Source organism: Macrosteles quadrilineatus, unplaced genomic scaffold (genome assembly GCF_028750875.1).
Source record: "Macrosteles quadrilineatus isolate MER2022 unplaced genomic scaffold, UCM_ALF_1.0 Scaffold_3__2_contigs__length_128488019, whole genome shotgun sequence".
Taxonomy (NCBI): domain Eukaryota; kingdom Metazoa; phylum Arthropoda; class Insecta; order Hemiptera; family Cicadellidae; genus Macrosteles; species Macrosteles quadrilineatus.
Genome location: NW_026542596.1, coordinates 77,770,006 through 77,796,670, shown reverse-complemented (window position 1 = coordinate 77,796,670; position 26,665 = coordinate 77,770,006). Strand labels below are relative to the sequence as shown.

The 26,665-nt window shown below is 34.8% G+C and overlaps 1 protein-coding gene across 3 annotated transcripts; it reads right to left on the bottom strand.

The window, feature by feature from the left end:
- Positions 1-1,101: 1,101 nt before the first annotated feature.
- Positions 1,102-26,665, bottom strand: LOC128990752 (protein lin-54 homolog). 3 transcript variants are annotated; one of them, XM_054413306.1, is made up of 11 exons: positions 26,370-26,665; positions 21,466-21,944; positions 20,799-21,017; positions 17,751-17,894; positions 15,500-15,643; positions 10,220-10,444; positions 8,595-8,735; positions 7,881-8,068; positions 5,263-5,500; positions 3,187-3,368; positions 1,102-1,606 (listed from the first exon to the last, which is right to left on the bottom strand). In XM_054413306.1, the coding sequence occupies exons 1-11, from the start codon at positions 26,386-26,388 to the stop codon at positions 1,420-1,422; spliced, it is 2,166 nt and encodes a 721-aa protein (XP_054269281.1). In that variant the 5' UTR covers positions 26,389-26,665; the 3' UTR covers positions 1,102-1,419. The 3 variants fall into 3 exon arrangements, with proteins under 3 accessions (XP_054269281.1, XP_054269282.1, XP_054269283.1); XM_054413307.1 differs by having other exon boundaries at positions 26,509-26,665; XM_054413308.1 differs by lacking the exons at positions 1,102-1,606; positions 3,187-3,368 and adding an exon at positions 6,778-6,850 and having other exon boundaries at positions 5,412-5,500.

Genomic DNA, 26,665 nt, shown 5'->3' with positions numbered 1-26,665 from the left:
AAGTCTTATCATGAGACCTACGGTAATAGCTACTTCCCTATAGGGAAATTCGCTAAAACAAATAATTTTCTACATTGAAGCGAAGCATTACCCATGCTTCACAAAGGGAGGGGTACGGGGGTACGCGAAAGAGAGAATGCTGTTCTTTAGATCTGCTGTATAATATACACACAATGATGTGTTGCAGCTTTTCCTTTAGTCTCTTCAAAAACTTCAAATAATGTGCTACAGCTTGACGAAATTAACTACCCAGAACTGTCTGCTATGAATTTGGGCAAAAAACAAATGTAGTATCGGTAGCCCAAGAAGTATCAAGAAGAGACAACAATAACATCAAATCAGGAGCATGTCATGACACAGTCATTTCCCTTCACTATGTCCTCATCATCAGAAAAAACCACCAATAAGACAAATCTGAACAGAAACGGCTTACCATTAGTATCGACTTCCATTCAATAACTGTTATTAATAACAAATAATAGTTGTATTAATAACTGTAATAACAAATGATTGCAAAAGGTCTTTAACCCGTAGCAAAGGTCACAGCTTTAGCCTGTTCATATCAGTAATGAAACCCAAAAGTATGTCAGGCGAAGCCGATGGGCAACAACTAGTACAGTAAAATATGTACCCAAACAGTCCCTGGAATAGCACTGTCTTTCTTTAACTATTTAAATTATTTGATTTTATCAGGTCTTTCGATAATCCGGACAACTTGGATCCCCTAATTCTAATTGATCCAAAATTGAATTTTTTGATCCAAATTGATTACTGTATCAGGTAAATCAAACTTTTGAGTTAAGAGATTTTGTAATGAATTGAATAAAATAGTTCTAGAGTTTTTGTACACTCTGTGTACATGTGAAAGTTAATTGTTAACTATACTCCGTTAAATAATTTAGGTGGTTTGAGGGGAAGTTCCTCTACCACTTTTGTCGCTTAATATATGTTGCAGCTGATTGAGGGTTTAGCAAAACTCATCTGTTGAGCTATGTTTTAAAGGTAGAATCAAGTGGAGTAGATAGATTTCTTCCCCTTAAATTGCCTAAATTTTGTTAACAGAGTATAATGCTGGATTTAGGGTTATCAAACAACATCCAATTATGTTCTATATCCAATTTCAAAGTTTTATTTCTCATAGAACTAGCCAGTAGCTCTAAAACCGTCGACTTTAAACAATCAATAAATAAAAACACAATACAAATAAACTATTAGAAAGTATGATTTTATAATTTTCCACAATCAATATTCAGCTCGATTTTAGATTCGGGAACTAAAATCTAAATTCAAATACACAACAATAATAAACATATATACAATATAAATTTTCTAAACTTTGTATAGGTAACTGAACGAATTATATAAAGGATCTATAATAAATGTTATCACAAAACAGTTCGGATACAACATTGGTCGATGTTATGTGTTACTGTTCACTGTAGTCCGGCTAGCACAATCGATGATTTGCACCAAACAGCGGCCAAACTCCTCAAGGATTAGTCTCTCAACTTGTTCCGAGACTTGAGATTTGGTGTCTCCCTCGACGGCCAGCAGACACTGACACGTAGCCTCAACCACCTCTTGTGTCATCAGGTTGAACGGTTGTCTGAGGACAAACGGAGACATTAAGTCTAGATCAACACTACCCATTTTTTAAAGTAATTGTTGAATACATGTTTAACTGAATGAATTTGTTTTGTTTTAAAAACTGCTGAAATGTTAGTAAATTTAGGAAAATTATGAAAAGTAAAACCTAAAAAAAAGTGTGCAATAATCTGGTGTTTGTTATTATTATTTTTTTATGAAAGTAAAACAATTATTTTACTTAGAAATTCAAAGCGAAAGTCTGTTTGCTGCATACTACAACAAACCTGACCGGAGACGTTACAAGTTAGTAACAGTTAGTACGAGTTAGTTTTAGTCTTGATGCCATTCATATACAAGAAAAAAAAAAATTGTGTGAAATATTTCACCATAAACGATGTCCTAGAATAAATAAGCTCTGCAAGCAACACACAAATTGAATGTAAACCCTTAAATAATATTGTTTTAACAAAATAACCATTTAACTAAAATGTGTGATACAATATAAAATCAAATCAAATCAAAATAGCATTTATTCCGCCAAAATATTTACAAATTACATCATATTAGTCCCATACAAAAATGTTAACAATATTGTTTGGTTTTTAATAATACTAGCTGTAACCCGTGGGCTTTGCCCCGTTTAACTTCTTAATTTTCAAGATGATCTCGTTCGCATGGCTCAATCACGTCTTGGTTGAAGTTCGTTCGCTACGCTCACTCATCTTTAGGTTGGAGCTCGTTCGCTACGCTCACTCACATTTAGGTTGGAGCTCGTTCGCTGCGCTCAATTGCCTTCAGGTTAGCTCGTTCACTATGCTAACTCGCCTTCAGGTTAGCTCGTTCACTATGCTAACTCACCTCCAGGTTGAAGTTCGTTCGCTATGCTCACTCACCTTTTGGTTGCAAATTAGCTGTTGTCATAAATGTAAAAGAAATAATAGTGCTGCACCCTGTTGGTAATCCTTGTAACTTTAATGCTATTGAACATCATAGAACAGAACCAACTTGTTTAATTGAAACAGCTGTTAAGATTCATTAATTCCATTTCTCATAAGGTTAACATGGGAAACTCCAGAGCCACTGGGGCGGAGCCGATTGGACGGATCACGAAATTGATGGTGTATAAACCTATTCCATGAAATTCTACACGTATGTACCAAGTTTCGTGGCAATCGGTTCAGCGGTGTCTGAGTTTATCACTGCCAAATATATATACAAACATCCTCTTTCATACTTATAGATAAAAATTGTATATAAACATAAAAATATAAAAAAGCTTTTTAAATTAGCAAAATATCTTCCACAAAGAAGGATTACCTCTGTGTGTGGAAGAGAGTTGTATTATTAAGTGATGAAGGAAAAAATGATTTTAGAAGAAAAAAAAAATGATTTTGGAATAATATATATGCTGGAGGACTTACTGGTAATTGAATGTAATACTATATTAGACAATTAGTAGACCCTTCCCCCCTCCCAACGCCCAATTGAATATTGCCCAAATATATATAATATACACCCAATCCAATATGTTTCCCCAACTGAAACATTTTTCAAATTTGAGCGAATAAGTAAAATACTAAGAATAAGTCAAATTATTACCTCGTTCCCTGATTCGAAAAATTATTGGATCTGCTGGCGATCTCTTGTATTTCTGAAGAAAGTTTGTTTTTTAATGAATTCTGTAGACTGGTTTTACTTCCATCATTTTGGTTCTTATCTCTAGCGTCTTCTACGTTGCGACAGCCCACACATTTACAGTTGTTGGAGCAAGGTATTTTAGCCTAAAACAAATGGTTACAACCAGAATATTTAAATGGTTAACTATTATCCTAAAACAAGCCAATTAAATAAACATTACAGTGAGAAAACAAAAAAAATAGGTTGTTTCAATCAGGATGGTGTGTGTGTGCGTTTTTGTGTGTGTGTGAAGGGACGGATGAGGAAAAGGCTCCAAACACTAAGTCACATCCCTAGACTTTGGTGGTATTAAATGAATTCATCGGCAATTAATTGTTAAGATGACTGTATAAAATAATAAAAGCAATCAGTAGTGGGGGAAGGGTTCTTGTGCGTATGCCACTCCGATTAATACAATCCAGAACAAAAAATTTTTATTAATTTTGATTTTTCTAAAATTGTTAGTAAAAAAAGGTTATTTCTGGAAAATTTATTCTATCGAAAGGTAGTTATTTTATAGGCTAAGTGTTAGTATATATTTGGGAATAGAAAACGTTAAACAGTCTATTAGTCATGTTGTATCTTAGTGAGACAAATATAACATTATGATCGTTTCAAAAAATCTGAAGGAAGTTAAAAATCCTTCAGCCAGTCAACACAAGAGAAATCTGCCGAAGACTACCTAGAGTTAGTTATTTGGGAGATTGAAGTTAGGCAATCTGAGAAAATCAATTTAAAGAAAAAAAATTATAGACTCTAACCTTAATCTTATTTACTCAGCCTTTGATAAAAAACCGTGTGCCATCATGCACACAGCCTTTCTTTAAAAACAAACTTAAACACAGCATTGCTCTAAAGACAGACTTAAATAATTATGTCTCGGCCTGCTTTAACAGATAAATAATTGGAAGAATTTCAAGAATTCCAGAGTATTTCTCGATCCTGCAAACAAAATCTTAAGCAAATTATTTTGATACTTAAAGAATGCATCATGTCGAATTCAAGCTATTTTGGCCTTTAACATTTAAGCATGATGAATCCAATCTTCAAGAATCATACTTTTGAAAATCTCATTTAACCCTTTGAGTGCCAACGTCCGGGGAACCGGACGTTTTTAAAACGAGCCAAAAGTGCCGACGTCCGGCCGACCGGACGTTTTTAGATCAAGCCAAAAGTGCCAACGTCCGGCTGACCGGACGTTTTGTAATGATCGAACAGTTGTCATAACAACCGAATGGATACTCGGATTCTTTTAACCCATATATTAACATTGAGTCGAAAGTTACTAGATGCGATACATCGATTTTCGTTGGTCAAAATATCGAAAATTCGATTTTTACAAAATTTTAACCTAAAAATCGCCAGATCGCGCTCGGCATTTTTAGCGTGACCTTCGGGAAAAATCATCGGCATTTTTTGAGCGTTACTTTTATTTCTCGCCTGGCACTCTAAGGGTTAAATCCCAAAAAATCAGGACAGCTAGTAAACCTCTCATTTTCTAAACTAAATGTTTAATAATAAAATGGTTGGTTTTAATTTTTTTTATTTTTTCAAGAGGTTGGCAGCCTCTTTTACCTTGCAAATGCCCGTTTACATGGGCTGCAGAGGCCTGTGTACAAAATGTATCTAGCAAAGCAAGGGATGAGCCAGTAGAGTACAAATGCAAACTGAAGGGCTCCCTTCAGATAAAGTCCCTGAAAGGGACGAAATATTAAGTTTTCTGTTTAGTGTTATATGTTTTTTGTGTGTACCTAGGCTAATCTGGACTCTGTCTACCAGCTAAGCTAGCTGATCAATATCCTTGTATGTATTAATCATAACTAGACAAATGGCCTTTAATTAACTTCTGCACTAGTAATAAGTGGTGGAAGGTACGACGATTCGAACCCACGACGTCTCCCTTGGACACAAAGTCTTTGGCGCTACTGACTGAGCCACCGACTCACCTACAAAACCACATTGGAACTCAAAATGCTCAAAAGTAAAAAAATGTCTTACCTCGTAGCATTCACAATAGTTTTTCAGACACCCAGATCGTTTACAATTACAACCTTTATTGTGACGTCTTTCATCTCCGACATAACCTTTACCAATTTTTGGTCTGAATGCATTTGGATTTCTTTCTAGGCATGATTTAATGGCTCGCTGTCTTTCTTCTTCATGGTCCAAATTATTGTAACAACAATTGCAATTACATTGGAAACAGAATTCTCCGTTGGCAAAACAATCACAGTACCTGAAACAATTACATGAGTTCAATAATGGATGGATTATAAAATTGACACAAAATTAAACAAATTGCAAATTGAAAGATGGGTTACATTTAAGAGAAACATACTATTAATATTTGTTTGTTTTAACAGAGCAAATAAACAAACTATTGTTTAGAGAATGCATACAGTTTAATCTAATCACGTTGATAAATAAAACTTAAATAAATTCACCTGATGTCAGTTATAATGTGGAAGCACAGTAAATAAAAATAAACAATGAAACATTTGTTCTGAAAACTTGGTAAAAACTAATTAACCATCAAAAGGTTTTGGGGAGTAGAACAAATGGCCAAGAGATGTGCTATCCCTAATTTTAGTTTACAAAATCATTTCTAAACTCAATAGGCCTAAATACTACTGTGTATGTATTGAGCAGACCAAATTCAGTTGGCTACTGCTCTTGGAGGACCAGCAACATCTGGGAGTTTCAAATCAAATCAATCTTTATTCATAATGTGTACATGAGTAATCACTAATCATACAACGGAATAGTGTCATTTCCTTATAGCTAACAGGGCTTATAGCGTATAATATATATTTACAACTGGTTATACTCCTCAATTGAATAAATAGGATTTCATGTAATATAATTCTTTAACTTAATTTTAAATTTAGTAACATTATTTTCTTTTTTTATTTCATTAGGTAACGTTCTAAAAAACTTTGCTCCTGCATATGATGGTTTTTTTGTATAGAGTTGCAATCTGTGATGAGTGGGTATGATTTCTGATTTATTTCGGGTTCTGTATGGGTGAGTTGGATGGTTTATTAATGGCTTGCTTGAATTCAAAGTTTTGTAAACCATAATTGTATCAAAAATATACTGTCCATAAACTGTAATAATTTGAAGATTTTTGAAAGTTTGTGTAACTTGATTGGAAAGGGCTTATTGTCTGAGAATTAAGGAGACGAAGGACAGGATAAGCAGGCTTACCTTAAAAATGTAAGGCCACTTCACTTAAGTAAAACAAAAGAAAACACAAACAACAAAGAATTTTTTGAGGCCCCTGTTCCTTTTCTCATCTTTCTGGAAGTCCAGTCTAGAAAGTCCAGAAAATATTCAATGTTTCCTTTGATTTTTCTTTGGAGTTGTTACTTAACTGTAGTGGGATGCTTACAAAGGCGAGCCTGCTTTTTCTGTCATATCTCTCCTTAATTCTGAGCATTTGTATGGCATAATGTTAAGAAAAAACTAAAGCTGATTCTAAAAGTTTAAAATAAATGTGCTTAACATGTTTACCTTCAATTGCAACTGTACAAGGAAAGGAGAATAGGTCAATAGGAAGAGTACCAACTCACAGGAGAGATGGAAACTGGAATACAAAAATAAATAAGCAAATATTTTTACGTTAAAAATAATAGTATAGAAGAAATTGTGAGGGCTTAGGCTTAATATTATGATTTAAAATTAAAATACAACACAGGGCTCTCTCTACCTTAACCTACTCTACTAAATTGGAGTCATATAAATTTAAAAACTAGAGAATATTTTCAAACTCATTGAACCTACCTTGTGTTGTAAGTATAACATGTCAAATGACACATTATTTTGCAATCTTTAAAAAAAAAATAGGGATGGGTCGATTCACGATACCACAAATTCTTGGTTTTGGAATCGGAATCAAGAATTGACCGCTCAAAGTCGATTCCAATACCGATGCCCAAAACTTTAGTGAAGATCACGTGATAGGAAAATTACCGCTATTGTCGTGCTCACGCAAGACAACGATGATGTTTCTAAGATTCAATGATGATGTATGGCCACAGGAGACTATCAGAATTTTGCCTCGGAAGACGATGAGGATGTTCTGTTAACGAGAGGGTTATACAGGGTTTTGCCATGACCGTAGGAGACAATGACCACGTCTTAACAACCACTGGAATTAATTCGAATTTCGCTACCATCGTGGGAGATTATGATAATGTCCACGGGAGATATTTAATATTCTACATTGATCGCAGAAGACTATGATAATGTTTCCTTGACCACAGTAGACAATAATGGTGAAAATTTGGTAAAACTAAAAATAAATGGTATCGGTATCGAGAAAAAATGATATTTTCAGATATCAGTATCATTATCTAAAATTGATAACTTTTTGTTACACATCACTAGTAAAAAATATTAGTTTTAGCACTATAAACTTTGTTTAGCATAATGGAATAGGCATAGAGAATTGAGAATTGATTACAAAGAATTGGAATCAAATTTCTTGAATCAACCCATCACTATTAAAAAATAAACAAAATGATATATTTGATTGGCTAAGTTAGGAGCTCGCCAATCAAACCAATGAATAACCATTAAGATTATGACTAATGATTGGTGCTAGTGATACTCACAGTTTGAGACATTGTGACTTGGTACAGTTGCAAGGCTTGCGAGGCCTGAGGCCGTTGTGAGACTCCGACGACTTGGTTCTCTGGGGGGCGGTGAGGGGGACGAATGTTTCCTTGGGCGTATACACCTCCTTGGCTTTGGTCAGGAGGGGGACTGACGCTGGTGCAGGCTTGGTGGGGGAGGGAGGTGACTGAAACATTACAACACACTCCACAACAACAAGAACAATATCTTTAACACATTCATAACCAGATGACACAAGTTGCCTCATAGAGTGTGATGGCTGGTAGACAACTTGTTAACTACCTGAGCTAAACATTCCACCCCATGTTAAATAAAGTTGCTGGAGTCATGGACAAAGTTGAATTTAGCCACCAACAGAGTGCGCTGATGTATATTTACTGATTTATTTAACCATTACTGTATTTAGCAAACTTTTAATTAAGTCAAACTGATAGTACGTGTTAATTTAAGAAAAAGATTAGTCTGTATACAGTTACATACTTTTAAGGTGACATCAATTAAAATAACATCAAAATTACTGTTGTAGATCTCTTTGACTACACATAGACTTTAAATTCCTACCAATAACTGAAATAAATAGGTTATTTAAATTGGCATAGACCAGTGTGTGAGTGGTCCGGACTATGGGAAGTTAGAACCAGATTCGAGACAGAGGAAGTTTACTGCAGTTTGTGAGTGTGGAAGCTACTTACAGGGACGGGCGGAGGCTTGTAATGCTTGATGAACTCCGATGGTACCATTACCATGTTGTTGGCGGTTGGCTTTGTATCTGATTTGGCTGATAGCTGACTCAATCCTGGACTGACCAACACTCTCTCAAATGAATTTGTGGTCTGAAACATCATGAAACAGTTTACTCTGGTTAATAGGAGAACACCAGTGATGTGTTAGATTATTCTATTTGTATTTTCTTAATATTTACTAAAATTAAGCCTAAGAAACTTTTCTCTACATGGTAGGTAAAAGAATGGTGGTACCTTTTTGTGAACCTGGTTGACAGCAAATACGATTCAATTCATAGGTATTTATTTATATAAAATTTGAGAAAGGACTTAAATAACTAAAAACTGTTTTGAACTGGGAATGTTTGGGATGAGACTGATGGATTGTCTCAAGAAACTCAACATTGAGTAAACAGAATGAATAGTAAAAGTTATGCGTGGGTTGAAATTTTCATTGATTCGGTTTGTTTTATTGGTAGTCATTTTTTTGTTTCAGATATGTGACTTTATCACCCACTTATATTTTAGCCTAAGTCACACTAATAATTTTCTTTGTGTACGGTTTTTGTGATAGTATTTGTATGTTGTTGTAGGGATCATTGCAGATGAAACTTAAGTTTCATTAATAATTGGTGAGAAATGTATGTAATAATCCTTGTAAAAATTATGCTATTAATTCATATTACAATTATTCTTATACACTCATCAAGACTTTGTAATCGTTTTAGCACATGTCTTGAATGGTTACCAATAGAAAGGTAGTATCAGGTTTTTAAATGAACCTAAACTTTTTGTAGTGTGCATTTATTATAATCAAATCTCATCATGATAATAATACATGATCTTGAACATTCTTCATGTATAAATGTATAATTCTTAAATGTATAATTATTTTTAAGTATTCGTATTCAATATTATGATTGTTGTTTTGTTACAATAGATAAGTTTGATGACAAATCACCTGTCAATCATTGATGTAACGTGATGATAATAAATAAATAAATAAATCGTGACAAAATCTCAAACATTCTCTGCAATCAAGAAGACATCATCTCCTACGATGGTGGCAAAATCTTGACATTTTGTGTGATAGCAAAAAGCAAAGACATTTTCATCATATCTCGCAATAGTGACAAACTGAGACCATTTCTCATCACAAAGTCATCTTTGTCGTCCAAGATCACGGCAAAATCCTGGATATGTACAGCGTTCATTCTTGTTGATATCAATAATACCATTCTTGTTGATATCTACCGCGGCCATGTGGACATTATCATTGTCTTCAATGACCACAGCAAAATACTTTTTCTTTCTCACTGAGGATATTTTGAAGGGCCTCCTGATAATTACTTGCACATTTGCTCCACTTTGTTTAGAGACACATGAAAAAAAACTGTAGCCTACTTCTATCTTTGTACAGGTTTTATTGACATTTTCTGTTATTGGGTTGACATTCCCTGAAACTGCATTCAAAATGTGTAGTTCTGAAACGTATCCACATATTTGTGTAAACTTCTGAAGTGTCCAAACCAGAGGGAGTCTATTCAACAAATATAAGAAATATTAAAAATTTTAAAAAGTAATTGTAAACTAACCTGAGCTGCATTAGTAGTAGGTTTGGATGCCAATTGTAACATTTTCACTGAAGAATTCCCAAGCTGCACTTCAGACACTGCTTGTGAGGTTGCAGGGGTGGTTGGGGGTGTTGGGGCTGGTATGATGGTGGGGGGAGGCGGTGGTTCCTCTACTGTAGACAGTCCTACCCCTGCGTTGTTAGCGGCTGAGGGGGGTGTGGTAGTCACAAGCCTCACGTACTGTACCTAACAAGTAAGGTAGTAAGTAAAGCATGACGAGAATATTGTCTTATATGATCAGAAAGATTTAGGTAAATTCAATTTTTATATTTATTCATTCCACCAAAGAAAGAGTATTTTTTGTCTTCCATGTTACCTTCCTACAGAATCAATCAATTAATTGCTATAATTATCCTACAAAAGCTAGTTCTTTGCTCTCCTGACGGCAAAGATTTTATAATACACCCTGCAGCCAGCAAACCTGCAGAATAAACAAATTTCAATTTGGCTGATTGATTTTTCCTCAAATATTTTTTATAAACAAGTCATACCGGTACTTATACAGGGTGTCCCGGAACTCTCTACCAATATTTTAGGGCATTGCTCCTGGGTAAGAAACATAACTAGGAATGCGGCCTCAGGTCCGCCAATTGAGCGGAGTAAGCAAGCTTTGATATAAACAAATAACTTTAATTTGTTTTCATGATTCAAATTGAATACATGATGACGTCACTATAGCAACAATCCAATTGAATTCTCGTGGTTGGTTGGAAGAGTTAAAGGAAATATGAATCAAGTCAGCTGTTTCTATTAGGTCATTGATTTTTACTTGTATATATGAGTACTTGTCGCTGATTTAGTTAGTTAGTTTTACAAGTACTATGAGTACTTGTAAAACTGTGTGTTTGTAATAGCATAAAGATAAGTATTATTTTGTCAATATCCTAATGTTTGTTTAGCTCCCATTTATGTAATAGGCCTATAGGCTTACTTCTCATTTCCTCCAACTAAAACATTTAGCCAATTAGTAAACTTTGCTCAGCGAACAGAATGACAGAAGAAGGTGACTATATATAGCAATACCATAGTCAATGGTCACCACAGGAAATAAGACGTGGCTATTTTCACGAGCTGATGATACCCTGAAAAAGATGGTGGTTGCCGCGACGCTAGTGCCATTGAATTGGTGACGTTTGCGCTAGCTTCACCCCGTTGCCAAAATAGGCCTACTGTACTCAATAAATAGATTAGATTTTAAAGACGACACTGGATAGAGAATTGATTAATTAAACAAGAATATATTTATTCCTCATGCTAAATTACAGCATAATTAAGTAAAATACTGTATATGCATAATAAACTACTGTACAACAAAATTATTAAAATCAAATATAAAAGACGTTTTTATATTAGGCTATGGCAATTTAATTTGAGAACCTGCACTGTGTTGATGTAAAGCCTATTTATTGGGTTGTACTAAATTTTCAACCAGACATAAAAATGCCAACATGCTGTTCTGTTAGCTGTAATAATTCATCTACGGGAAAAATAGGAATATTATATCACGCTTATTTTATAACTAAACTCCCGTACAGGCCAAGCAGTCTAGGCTCTACTTTTTGTAATTATTACCTTATTATCTTCATCTTTTACCCAAAATAAGGGATTGATGGCGTCAGACTTTCAAATAAACATATATACATTTAAACAAACAGACATAAATTACTGAACATATATTTACAACATTGGCATGTGTAATTGTAACTGTGTCTGTATATCTGCACAGAGAAAATTATTTCCACACTTATAAGCTATAAATTGGACAACACAAGTTAACAAGTTTAGTTAAATATTTAATTATAATAAATAGCCATAACTAAACTTCTGTATAGGCCTAGCAGTCTAGGCATTAGGCCTACGCATCGTAATCGTAACTGTACAAGCCTAACCAATTATTTACACGCCTTAGTGGACTTCTATAAAATCTTAGGTAATTATTTATTTATTATAGTCGCAACTGGACTTGAGTGTGCAAGCCCAGCAAATCACTGTATTTATTTAGGATAGGCTACCGTTTATAATATTTGAAAATACTGAATTCCTGCTTCGGAAATACAGTTTCTATAGTTTTCAATTTGAATACTCTCTTTTACTGTTTATAAACTAAGTACCTGGAGACCGAGCTTTGCTCGGGGAAAATCATTCCCCCACTCTGCGATGCCAGCCTTTACTACTTCCTTCACCATTTCCTACGTAATTGTTTCCTTTCCCTTCTCATAGCATTTAATTATTACGGATACATTAATATAACTGCCACAAACGGTTCCCACACTCTGCGATGCTAAACTTTACTACTTCCTACGTCGTGGACGTGTTGTCATCTCTAACCATTGCATTTTAGTATTTTAAATACATTAATCTAATTGCCAACAACATTTCCCACACTCCGCACTGCTAGCATTTACTAATTCTTTAACCATTTCCTATGTCTTGGACATCTTTCCATCCCATCTCATAGCATTTCAGTATTTCAATTTCAGATACAGAAATCGAACTGTTACAATTGGTTTCCAGTTCCCAGACTCCACAGTGCTCGCCTTTACTACTTCCTTCACCTCTTCCTACGTCGTGGACCTGTTTCCCTCCCTTCCCATTGCATTTTAAGATTGCAGATACCTTAATCTAATCCTTATAAACAGTTCCCACACTCCGGACCGCTCACCTTTACTGCTTCCATCACGACTTCCTACGTCACGGTCCTGTTTCCCTTCCTTCCCATAGCATTTTAGGATAACAGATACCTTAATCTAATCGTCATTAACAGTTCCCACACTCCGGACTACTCGTCTTTACTAATTCCTTCACCACTTCCTACGCCGCGGACCTGTTTCCCTCCCTTCCCATAGCATTTTAGAATTTTAGATACCTTAACCTAATCGTCAAAAACAGTTCCCACACTCCGGACTACTCTCCTTTACTACTTATTTCACCGCTTCCTTTAGTATTTTAGGATTGTAGATACCTTAATCTAATCGTCATAAACCGTTCCTACACTCCGGACTACTCACCTCTACTACTTCCTTTAACACTTCCTACGTCGCGGACCTGTTTCCCTCCCTTCCCATAGCATTTTAAGATTGTAGATACCTTAATCTAATCGTCATAAACAGTTCCCACACTCCGGACCGCTTACCTTTACTGCTTCCTTCACGACTTTCTTACGTCGCGGACCTGTTTCCCTCCCTTCCCATAACATTTTAGGATAACAGATACCTTAATCTTATCGTCATTAATAGTTCCCATACTCCGGACTACTCGCCTTTACTACTTCCTTCACCACTTCCTACGCCGCGGACCTGTTTTCCTCCCTTCCCATAGCATTTTAGGATTGTAGATACCTTAATCTAAACGTCATAAACAGTTCCCACACTCCGAACCGCTCACCTTTACTGCTTCATTCACGACTTCATACGTTGCTGACCTGTTTCCCTCCCTTCCCATAGCATTTTAGGATAACATATACCTTAATCTAATCGTCATAAACAGTTACCACACTCCGGACTAATATTTACCACAAAACTAATAACAACAATTAAAAGAAATAATCTACTTGGAATAATTCGGTAAGGCCGCCAGAAATTATGCGAATCGGTGTATTGTTAATCAACGCTTAATGGTATTCATCAGACTCCTTTTCTTTTGTACTGTCTTTTGTAAATTGGCCATATGTGCATGTGCAAGCTGAGGTGCCCGTGGGTACAGAATGTCTGGTCGCATACGCTACGATTCTTTGTTTACATCTACGTTGTTATCTCGTAACCATCATGGCAACTCATAAGACTCATGTTAAACATTGCAAATTTTATGTCAGTCTTAAATTGTACAGGTATCATCAAATTGAAATTTGTTTGTATCGAAACATCAAACATATTTGTCGAAATACCCCTGGTAAGTTTGGATTCAATATGTTCAGCCGTTATTGAGTTAATTGATTACATAGTTTGCATAAGGTCCGATCTCAAAGAGCTTCGCTCGCTTCGCTCGCTCCGCTCAACTAAATATCATATTTAAACTGTCCGGAAGTCCTTAGTTACTCACACAGCCACCATTTTGTTTTTTTCAGATATTAATTTTTTTCTAAAGAATGGTTAAACAAACGAAATGGAAACTTTGCACAAACATTTATGACAACTAGACAAAGCTACCAAAAAATTATCACGATTATTCAAATTCATAAAACAAAATGGCGGCCATTTAAAATTTTTGTAAAATCAATGGTTTTGAGTTATTTAAGAAAAAAAAGTTTTAAATGGCCGCCATTTTGTTTTATGAATTCGAAAAATCGTCTTAATTTTTTTGTAGCTTTGTCTAGTTGTCATAAATGTTTGTGCAAAGTTTCCATTTCGTATGTTTAACCATTCTTTAGAAAAAAATTAATAACTGAAAAAAACAAAATGGCGGCTGTTTGAGTAACTAAGGACTTCCGGACAATTTAAATATGATATTTAGGTACTTTTCTTACCCAGGATCAATGCCCTAAAATATTGGTAGAGAGTTCCGGGACACCCTGTATATATATATATAAACAAGCAAACTACAACCGTTTTCTTTTTCACCATAAGAATAACATGTGAATTTAAAATGAAATATATATATTAAATATTATTTATGTATTTATACAGGCAAAAGTTAGGGCCACATGGCCCTTTCTTACACTTAACCTGTCATAAATATAACACATATATTTTAACAATTACATTAATATACAACAAAAACAAAATCTAAATCATGGATACAGAAACATTAACAAAAGAAAATAACTTACATTTTAAACTGTACAAAAATAATCTTCCTCTCTCCCTCTCTCTCTCTCACACACATACACACACACACACACACACCAAGCACATCTGTCAGTGACCAACCACGCGGACAAGCCCCTAGGACAAACCAACCATGGCCATAGGTTCAAAATACATATTTTTAGCGCTGCCACAAACCGGGAACGGTTATCAAGGGATTTGATGGCTAAGGGCCTAAACGCTTGTTTATGATTAGATCGTATTATTTGACTAAACAAGATTTTAAATTACTGAAATAACAAAAAAAACAAATTGTAAACAAACACGACTTCTACAGTTCACCGTACAGAACTAACAATAAAATTGGCTTCAGCCGTTCTATATGGATGAGAAATCTACTAAGGGAGTATGTTTTATCTATTGCATTACAGGACATGTATTTTTATGGTTTTGATAGAATTGTCTGAGTAAGGTAATCAAACCCTGAATCTAGACTTACTTTCTGCTGTCCAGGTAACTGTATCTGGTGTATCTGACTGCTCAACCCATCCTGAGAAGGAAACTGCAGTATTTGACCTTGAGAAGAGCTTGTTGCATTGGTCAGAAATGTGTTGGCAAACGATCCAGTCTTCACTCCTGGGGACTACAAAACAAACATACTTTTTAATCCACTGTATAGAATTAACCATACCTTGATAGCCTTTATAGTATGTATACAGACAGCAAAATTATTTTATTGAAATAAAACAAAACAAAAAAATGTATATCTATAATTTACAGAATGTTGTAAATAGTTGACCTAAGCAGCACTATTTAAAAAAAAAAAAATTTAGCCTACTTTCTTTGTAATTTATTTTTTATATTTTTTATTAATAGTTTCTTTTTCTAGAAAAACATTTCTAGTAGTCCTACATCGGTTAAAGATTTAATGGAATAAAAAGATGTTTTTACCAAGATTAATAAAGCTATAACAATAACTGTTGTAATAATCGGAATATATATCCACCAACCGTCTGCTATGCACAAAATGCTAGCGGATATATCCGCCTGTTAGTCCTGGAAGGGTTAACAAGTTAACTATTTTCAAGATTAAGCTTAAAATGATTACATTAGTTTTAAATATTATTTGAAACTAACAATCAACTTAAAGCATTAGCATAATAGTTAAGTGTAAGGAGTATATAACCATTCTGAAATGTTACTGTATTAAGTTTTAATTTCTACAGAATAAATTCCAATCAATAGTACCATGTGTCAAGAGCTGAATTCCTCCACACAATAAAATACATATCATGTACACCAAAACCTAATATTTGAATTTAGGTCACATACAAATCCACCTTCAACCCATTGATGCCGAGTCACATACTTGGCCTCTCACTGAGGTAGCCGTACTCCTAACCCACAAAGTAATTCGTGGGATCCAACCTGTGTCTAGCGTCACAGAAAACATACTACTATAACCCAGAATGCTAACATGCTAGCGTTGCTATGCTGGTGCATTGTATGCTGGTGGCGCTGCCTTCGAATTGACAGGCAAAGCTCTCTCCGAGTAATTAACGCTTTTTACCATGCGGCTTGTCACGTGGGCAGTCCGTATTAAGTTAACTAATGTGTGGCTTAGCCGATGGAAGGGATTAGCTAAGCCACTTCAATAAACGGTGTCCAGCTTGGGTGGAAGTTGACAGTCTTAGTGAGTTTAATAAGGATTGCACACCACACCTTTTTTTGCTTCTTTTCACATCGAGGACACAGATTTTTTGCCTCTAGTTTGGTTAGGACTAAATACGAACAAATTGTTTTGAAATACATATACAATAAAAGACATACTCTAAAAAATAATGAAGAATAGAGATTTTTTTAAAAAATCCAGCATCAATGGGTTAAGATTTATTTTAAACTTAGTGTAGAATATAGGCCCATTTAGAAAATACTCCTGCCACAGCAATCCTGCAGACTAAGCAAATTTCCATTTGCATTTTGCCTGATTTGATTTTTAATTAAATCTATTCAAATAACATTAGGTTTAACGAGTACCTAGGTTTGCTGCCTACTGAATAAAGTGTGTTTTAGTAAAATATTAATAGCTTAGTATAAAATAAATAGATTTGCCAGGTTTGATCTAAATATATCCATAAACAAGCAAACTAGGCCTACAACAGTTTACTTATTCTCCACAAGAATAACATGGGAATTTTTAATTTACAATTTTCTCCATATAAAAAATTATCATACAGAAACACTTCATACTAAATTATTTGTTTTATTCAGCTCTTCAAAATGGTCTAGAGAAAATTTGGGAAATTTTAAGTTTTGAGGGTCAAAAACAAGAGAAACAAATTTTTACCCCATAAAACCCCTGTTCCCATAGTCCGATCATGCTGGTTCGCAAACTCTTTAGAATAAACGTAGGTTTACACGTTTTATGATTACTTATTGATTACAAACACGTTTGTACCAAATTTCATCAAAATCGTATAATTTTCGCTCGAGTTATCGTACTAACGGACACACATATATGAATTTGAACGAATGGTGTTTTTGGCTTCTAGGGACATCAAAATGAAAAAGTAAATCGGTCCTGGGTCCAAGTCTTACCATGAGACCTACGGTAATAGCTTATTCCCTATATAGGAAATTCGCTAAAAGACAGCTTGATTCGAGTAAAGCAGATTTGCCTGTTAGTAATGTAATGAACCCTAAAATTGTAAATGAGCGTAATGACTGGAGCAGGAGGTCCAGATACTTACATGACGTATTATGAACCGTTGATTAGAAGGCGCAATGTGTTGTAGCTGGCCTGTAGAGGGCAAAGGTAGGATCTTAGTTGGGGATGACTTCACCATAGCGTATGTTTTGCTGGGATCCATCATTATGCTTTGCCTGACCATACTCTGCAAAAAATGGGAGCATGCTGTTTTAGTTCTTAAATTTCAATTTGATTTTCACTCCCTGTTCTTTGTGATGTGTACATTTTACTCTTTAAACAATTACAGTCTAACCTTGATATAACGAACCTCGATATAACAAATTCCTTGATATAACGAATTTTGTTTAATCCCCTAGAACTCTCCTTAAGACACAATCTATATTTTACCTCTACATAACGAACAAACCACAACAATGACCTTGATTTAACGAATTTTTCGTGATTTTGGCTAAAATAAGACACCTCAATATAGCGAATTTATCATTGTCAGAACCTCTACATTGCGAATTTAACCTCTGCATAACGAGTTGTCTACGTCTTTCCCTTGATATAACAAATCCCCCACCCAATTATTGTTTTGAGAAAATCTGTTTCTTTATCAAATGAAATGGAAAGGTCACGTCATCGCTTGCGCTAACATTCGTCTGCTCCGTTTTAACATCCTTGTCTGCTGTCGCTGCGCGCGCTATGTTGCAACTGAGAACTGATTTCATTCACTAAGGGAGGACTGATGACGATGTAATGTTTAGTAAGCTGTGATTGGGCGATATGGGATAGCTATGGTGAATTGTACAATTTTTGGATAAAGAGAAACCTAAGGAAGAATATAAAAACAAAATCAAAGAGAAAGAATAGCAACATCGTTATTTTAACATTCCTTTTACAAGTGTTTTTATTATCCTTAAGTTGGCTATGATTATACACTTTTATAATGACTTATCTAATAATTTATTGTTTTCAATACGATTTGTTTCAACTAGCAACACCTATAGTTGATGATTATTATTGACATTCCTCTGTTATGATAAATCAGTACTGTACTGTAAGTAGCCTACCGGCCTATCACGAGCAGTAGCTTACAACACTTTCTACTGTTTTGTTTTGTTCTATACATGGTTTATTACTACGCAATACAGTGTTTGGCTAGGTTTTAGGAGGGTTAGATCAAGCTGTGATTTTAAACTTTTACAGTTTTTAACCTGTACCAAGGTCAATGCCATTGTCATGATTGCGCAACATTCAAGATCCCTCCCCTATTATGCCGGATAATTTAGGTTCTACTGTACAATGTAAACACTGTACTATAAAGTATTGTAGCCTATGCTACTTTAATTGTATTTTAATGAGGTCGAATCCCGACCAATATCCCTCCGAGCGTCACTCGTCGAAAAATCGACGCGCGACACACTTTGTGTAGTGTCACGCGTCGATTTTTCGACGCACGAACATCGTTTACGGCGAAGGCTCTATGACTGACTGAATCGGATCAAGTTAGGTATCGTTCATTTCGTTATATTCTATGCTTTCTCCAGAGGTCTGTCTCTAAGCGCTTTATGTTCTCCGAGCCGATCGTAATTGTAGCAGACAGCTGACGTGCGTATTTATAACCAGCTAGGTTACCCTCGGACCGATGACTGATGTGTTTTATTACGTTTATCATTGTTTTAGTGTTAAAAATCAAAAGTAGTGATATACGTGGTGCATTATAAGAAGATTTAAGTGATTTTGAAGGGCTGGTTGATGATCCTGAAGAAGTAGGTAGTGATATTGATGTAAATTATCAGCCAGATTCCTAGCTATGGTTAGGCTATGCATTCTTAGCTAAACGCTATGTACTGAAATCTGTTTTTTGCCCATAACTTATTTATTTGCAAATCTACTTCCTTATATTATTATATATTTGTAATCCTCATAAAATTTAGAACAAAGTGGCTATTTTCAAATATTTATAAGCCTATAATTTATACAATTTCATTGAGCGCGAACTTATTTTTTTTTTTTGAAAATTTTCCAAAATATTTTTTTTTACCTTTAAAAAATTTTTTTGAAACAAATGTTCCTTATGTTTTATGTATAATATTGAAGCCCATGATTTTCCAAACAAAATGGTATATAGAACAGTAGAATTAACATTGTTTTAAGCTTCTCAGATCCGTTTTAATAAAACCTTGCAAATGCGCCAAAAATAGGCGGACATTAAGGCCTAAACTATGGACACTCGGAGGGATATTGACCGACGCTGGTTCTGAACCTCAACTTAGCGAAATTCCTGCAAACCTAACCACTGAATAACGAACCTCGTTTTAACGAAATCCTTGATATAACGAATATTCAGTTCGGTCCCTTCAGATTCGTTATATTGAGGTTGGACTGTATTGGACTTTTTCCGTTAATTCACTACCACTAGTTTTTAGAGCAATAGAAGTGGTAATGAATTAAACTTTGGTTAGGTTAGGTTGTAGAGTTTAGTAATGACTTAGAAAAACCTAACCTAACCTAGCTTAACCACATTCCACTAGTGGTAGTGAATTAACGGAAAAGGTCCCAATTATTTGCTTTTGCTTACCTACTATAAAATGTTTGAAAATGTCTAAAATGCAGATTAAAATCTGCCAATGTAAATAATCAAATCTCATGGCCACTAGTCGCACATTAAAATTAGTTCCCATTTTAAAAAAAATTGACTTTTCTAAGCTCTTGAAAACATTGTGAAAAAAAGAAAATTCACAACAAAGTTAATATTGACCCTAATTGTTAAAACAGAAATGTCTTGATGTATTACAAAAACTATCTATTACCAGAAAACTTAGTTTGATAGAACATTTAAAACAAAATGATACCATGGAGTAAATCAAATATACTGTACCGTAGTTGATTTGTTATATGGCAAGGCCCTTTTCTAGAAGTATAACAACAATTTTTGCTAACAACTGTAGTTTTGAAAGCAGATAGGTAAGTTTTTTTTTACTTAATTCACAGTTTTTCATTTAAAACCCAATTATAACTTCTTTTACTGTTTGTGTAGTTGATAGCACACTGGTAATGGAATTTTTTCCCTAAGCCTAAGTCCTAGGTCTGATAGGCTTACCCTCTGTTGGTGAGGTATGATTTGTTGTACTTTTCCCGGAGATAACTTGAGTCCCATCTCTCTAGCTTGCGCCAGAGTGATTGTTCTTGGAGAATTGAGGATATTTTTGTTCTGTCCTATGATTCTGATGGCTTGGCCCCCTGACTCTCCAATGAGGATAGGTGAATCTGACGAAATGTTGTTTTGCGTGTTTGGTGTGAATATAACTTTGGTCAGCACCTGGAATAATGTATGGTAAATCATTGATTCTAAGAACACATTTTCATACGTACTGATCAATTTGGCTACTACATAGTGTAAAAAAATTAATTGCTACTGATTCTGATCTGAATGTATGTAAATGATTTTTAGGCCCTAATAAATATGTTTTAATAAATAATAAATCAGATTTCAAATAGGTAAATAATTTTAAATTATAGTTGTTTTAATTAAGTTTCTTCCCATTACAAACCTTTCCTACATTAAACAACTTTTTTACAGCATTCAAAGTTGCGTGTCTCAACTTTTCCACTTCTCACAGTTTGACAAAATCATTTTATTATATTTCTACTTGCAAATGCTTCCCTTTTGAATATTGTCAGATAAAATTTAAATCCCTTCTATAAAGTGTAAGAAAAGCATTCAGAAATAATACAAATTTAGACTCATAGGCATATATAACACTTACACTTTTCTTTACACTAGTTAGATTGAAAGATCCCGGCCTTTTCCCTTTGAGCGCCTCGGGTAAGGGACGTATAGTTTTCAGCTGCGGAAACGACACAGGCACAGTCATGGCAGGTTTGATAGGAACCATCTTCTTCTCCACTGGCACTGGAGGGGCTTCAATCGTTATCGTCTGTCCTATCTCTAGGTTATCTTCCAACATGTCAGTGATCTCTTGATGCCGGTTCTCCATGTCGGGTATGTCCGGCAGTGTTGAAATGTCCATGTCTTCCTGGTCCTGTCCGATTGTAACTTCATGGTCGACGACATCGACATCGTCCACAGTAGACATGCTCATGTCTGTGTCATCCTGGAGCTCGGCACCTACCAGCTTGTTAAGCGCCTCTTGTATGTCCTCAAGGTTTGACAGCTGGTCAGGGTGGAATTCTGATAGTTCCCCCATTTCTGGTACAATCGTCTCTCCATCACTGGAGGCTGCACCTATCAAAACAGATTTTTAATCATTTCATTTATGGTGATTTTAATGGTTTCTATCTTAATTGCGAAAAAAAAACATAAGATAATAGCCCACTTGGGTAATACCATAGACAAAAAGAGTTAAATATAGACCGTCAGCTGTGCTGCGGTTACCATAGGTTCTGGCGCACACCACTAGGAGCGCCATGATGTTACAGCATACACGCTAAGTAGCTACACGGCGCTCCCAGCGGTTGACGCCAGAATCTTTGGTTACCATGGTAACCACATCACGGCTGACAGTCTATATTCAATTCTTTTTGTCTATGATAATACATAGTCGTATAATATAACATAGCAGCATCATTTTCCTAGCCCTTACGTTTAAATATTTTCAAGAGATCAGTTCAAAATCGTAGGCCAATTGGATAATTGGATAGGAATGGATTTACAATAAAATGTCTCTTTATAAATATCACATTTTTTACCTATTAAAAAAGAATTAGTTTAACGAGTACCAGTACTTAGGTTTGCAATATTGCAACAGGACCCTCCCTGTGTTTTTTGTTGTAAAATGTTAATAGAGTAAGAAATGAATGTATTTTCCAAATTTGAAAAAACATATTTTTACTCCATAAATCCCCCATAAACACCCGTTCCCATAGTCCGATCGAATGAATGTAGGTTTACACGTTTATACCAAATTTTATCAAAATCGGACCATTTTTGCTCGAGTTATCGTGCTAACGGACACACATATATGAATTTGAACGGATGGTCTTTTTGGTCTCTAGGGACCTCCAAACAAAAAAGTAAATCGGTACCGGGTCCAGGTCTTCCTATGAGTAGGCCTACTACGGTAATTAGCTTATTCCTTATATGGGAATTTCGCTAAAATAAATATATTGGCCAAGTTTGTTCAAATCCATAAAACTAAAGAGAAATCGTGTAGGCCTAGCCTATAACAAATGTATTTATTATAGTGTCCAAAAAAATATGTAACATTTACTACAAAGAGGTCTCGAAAAATTCTAGACCCCACCCAGCAAACAACCTAAAGCATTTTACATTTATAAAACTGTAATTTATGTTGTTAAGTTATTAAATTACGATATGTTTATAATTCGAATTACTTTTAGAATACTATTTAGAAGCCATGTACAAAATATGCAAACGGTCAAAATAAAATCATGCACCAAAAGGCCTAAGTTACCAAGTCCAGTTACGGGTAAGTACACTTTGTGATTAGCCACAAACTATCACCAAAACACATGAATAAGTTGGGGTAACTTTTTGAAGGTTTAAAATGTATTTTTCAACGATTCAGGACCATAACCTGCAATTCTATAACCAAAACAACACGTAAACAGACATTTACTAGAACGTAAACAGTCGAAACAACAACAGACGAACTAGCTTTGTAAATCCAACTACTATATTGCGTAATGGTTTTTGATTGGTTGACCACATTTCTCAGCTCAATTGTAGGCCTAGAGTAAAAAGCAAAATAAGTTAAGTTGTTGCCAACCTCCTTCTGTCCCATTTGGTGTGATTTGGTGCAGCCAGCTTTTTACCTAGGCCTACTGAATTGTGATAGGCCCTACAGTATAAAGTGATCTTCTTCGGAGCGTCTCGCTCCGAGATGCCGGCATTTTTAACGCAATCTCAACCGTCTCGCTACAAGACACTCGGGACTCAAGCTACGTCAATGGTGCGTCTCGGAGTGAGACGCGGCGGCACTCAAAAGGGTTAACTTACAAGAAGCCTACCTATGCAATTATAGAGGGATTAAGGAGATTGGATGATAGTGACTAAGGTTATAAAATTGACCCACAAGATAAAAAACAATAGTAAGCATAGGGTTCTATCTAGTAACTTACTGTACACAAATAATAACCATGAAATAAACAGCAGAAACCATTATGGTATTTATTGTGACGAACGTGACCATGGGAACCTAGGCTATATAGATTTATTTATCACTAGAAACTAGATTTTTAGCTGAAAATAACGGTGCAAAAATTTTTCCGCGCTCTCAAATATTAACGGAGTTACGGCTGTTTTAAGTTTTATCCACCGGTACTTTGTTTTTTTGACCTAACCTATTTATAAGCCTATTAAATGTTCTCCCCAGATACTTGATATATTACGTTAATTGTAAGTAATTAAAGTAGAAGACTCACTTTTTACCAGGAAAAAACAGCGCAAAAATGTCTCCGAGGCCACGAATATTAACTAAGTTAATGTAACTTAAGATAATTTTGTTGTTTTGATTTCCTTTATCTACCTTCTATTCTAGTCTGCTACTGCTTGCCGCATTACGGAATTACGGAACGGACTAACTGTTACTTGTACTTACTTTGTACAACTATACTGAACCTGAAATGAAAATGAAAATTTACAAAATTGAAGAGAAGAGAATAAAAATAAGTCAATCAAGTCATTTAAATTACTTATACTACAAACATCTAAGAAACAACACGGCACTGAATAACTTATTCCAGAATGATTTTATTTAGGTATGTGTGGAAGGAAAGTCGGGTTTATGCGGATTCGTGACTGTATTAAGTGTTTTGAAGTTAGGTTAGATTAGGAAGGTAAAGTGTAGGTTATAGTGAACTGAGTTGATAATTTATATTACACACAGACAGTTGTTGTGCAATTAAAATACAGTAGTGTGTTAAACACAATATGAAATCGTTATTTTGTTGTGTTTAACACACTATTTTAATGGCACAGCAACTGTCTGTGTGTAATATAAATTATCAACTCAGTTCACTATAACCTACACTTTAACTTACCTAATCAACCTACCTTCAAAGGACTTAATGCAGTCACGAATCCGCATAAAGTCCGACTTGCCTTCCACACAAGCCTTTTCTGTCATCATACTTATATTTTATGCTACAGCAAGTTTGGTTTGGTTAAGTTAGTTTAGAATAGTTTAATTTTAATAATAATATGTATTCATAGACTAATCAACGTGTTATTTCAGTCAATAACACAATCACTCATCCCCTGGTTATATTACCAAATGTAAAGCACAGTTCATTACTAATATATTCAATAATACTTTACTGTAGTACTCTCACATGCACTAGACATGGAAAAACTTCAGATTTTAGAATGGAATGAGAAGTCTACCATTGTTTGTTAGTGTATGTTTAATTAGTTGTTAGGCCTTAGAAGTATGCCTACGTAAAAATCCTTATTCTAGGTATAAGGATTCAAAAGGGCATAAAAGCTACATGGTTAAAGTAACAATGTTGGCCTATTTTGTGGAGTGGATTGGATTACTGAAACTTGGAACTGGATTTTGTCAAATCCATCATGACGCCACCACTATCACTATCAACTACACTAACCATTTCACTTAGCTGCGTACAGCTTAGCTATCTTGTTTCCCGAACGTTCTTTATGCTGAAATTAATAAGTTTGTGTTAATTAACCTATTGATTGTTAGTGTGAGTCTAATATTTACTTAAAATCACTCACAATTTACATAAATTTAATAGTTATACAAAGTTTCTGGTGAGGAAATATCGTCAATTAAAACAGACTAGTCAGTAGACTTACAAAGGTACCTAAATAAAACTTCAAACAGCCGTAACTACGTTAATATTAAGCAGTGAGCGCGAAAACATTTTTGCACCGTTATTTTCAGCAAAAAATCTAGTTTCTGGTGATATATAAATCTATATAGGTTCCCATGGTCACGTTCGTCGCAATAATTACCACCATTATTACTTTGGCTATAATTAAAACTAACAAAAGTTTTTTAAGTTAAATGCCTACTTAACTTAGTGTAGTATTAACTTAGCGATATAGGCCTACACTGAGACCTAGACCTAGTACCAGTAGGCTAGGCCAAGAAACTAGGATATTTCTTTAAATTGTTTAATTTACCTGACTATAGGCCTAATATTTTAGGCCTACAGTTAGGACCCAGACTTGGCATTTATTTCTTTTCACATCCAAAAAACTCTGGATGGATAGATAGATCTTAGCAATGTATGACTAAGCTCGATGAATGAAAACCTTACAGAATTGCCTTAGAAAAATAATATTGGGTAGGTTTAACTTAAGAGTAGCCTACCTAAGTACACAGGTAAGGAATGTTTAAACTATAAAATATGTTAAGATTAGGAGATAATGGACCTAATCATTATCTATTTTAAGACATACGTGGGGTTGTACTGTTAAATCTAGCAAATGAATAAGAAAAGGTATGGAAAATCAGATCTTAAAGGTGACAGCACTGTCTCATCATTTGAATTATGCTTTCAATTACAAATCTAAGTAACTCTGCATCCGTGACAAGGAAGCAAGAAAACAAAAGTTTCTAGGCTAAATTAAATCATAAATATTTTGCACTAGCAATCAGCAGCTAAGCTACAGATAAAGCAAATAATAACATTAATAATTATCTGAAAATTCAAATATTATCACCTGTAAAAATTGAGGACATCACGACTTAGTTCAAAATCACGCGCCCACCATTACAATCCCAGGATGCACTTCGAAAAATGTACCATTTTCAGAAGTTCAATTTGGTTGCAATGGAGTGATATTCGTTCAACTCATTTACCTGAAAAATTCGAAGTAGGGATTTGAAAATTAATCTTATCTCATCACAAAACTAATAATTCAAATGCCAAAATAAAATTTCACTAATTACAGGAATTTATACCAAAACCCTTAAAGCATAACAAACTTCGCCTAAGATTCGCGATTTTAGACCAACA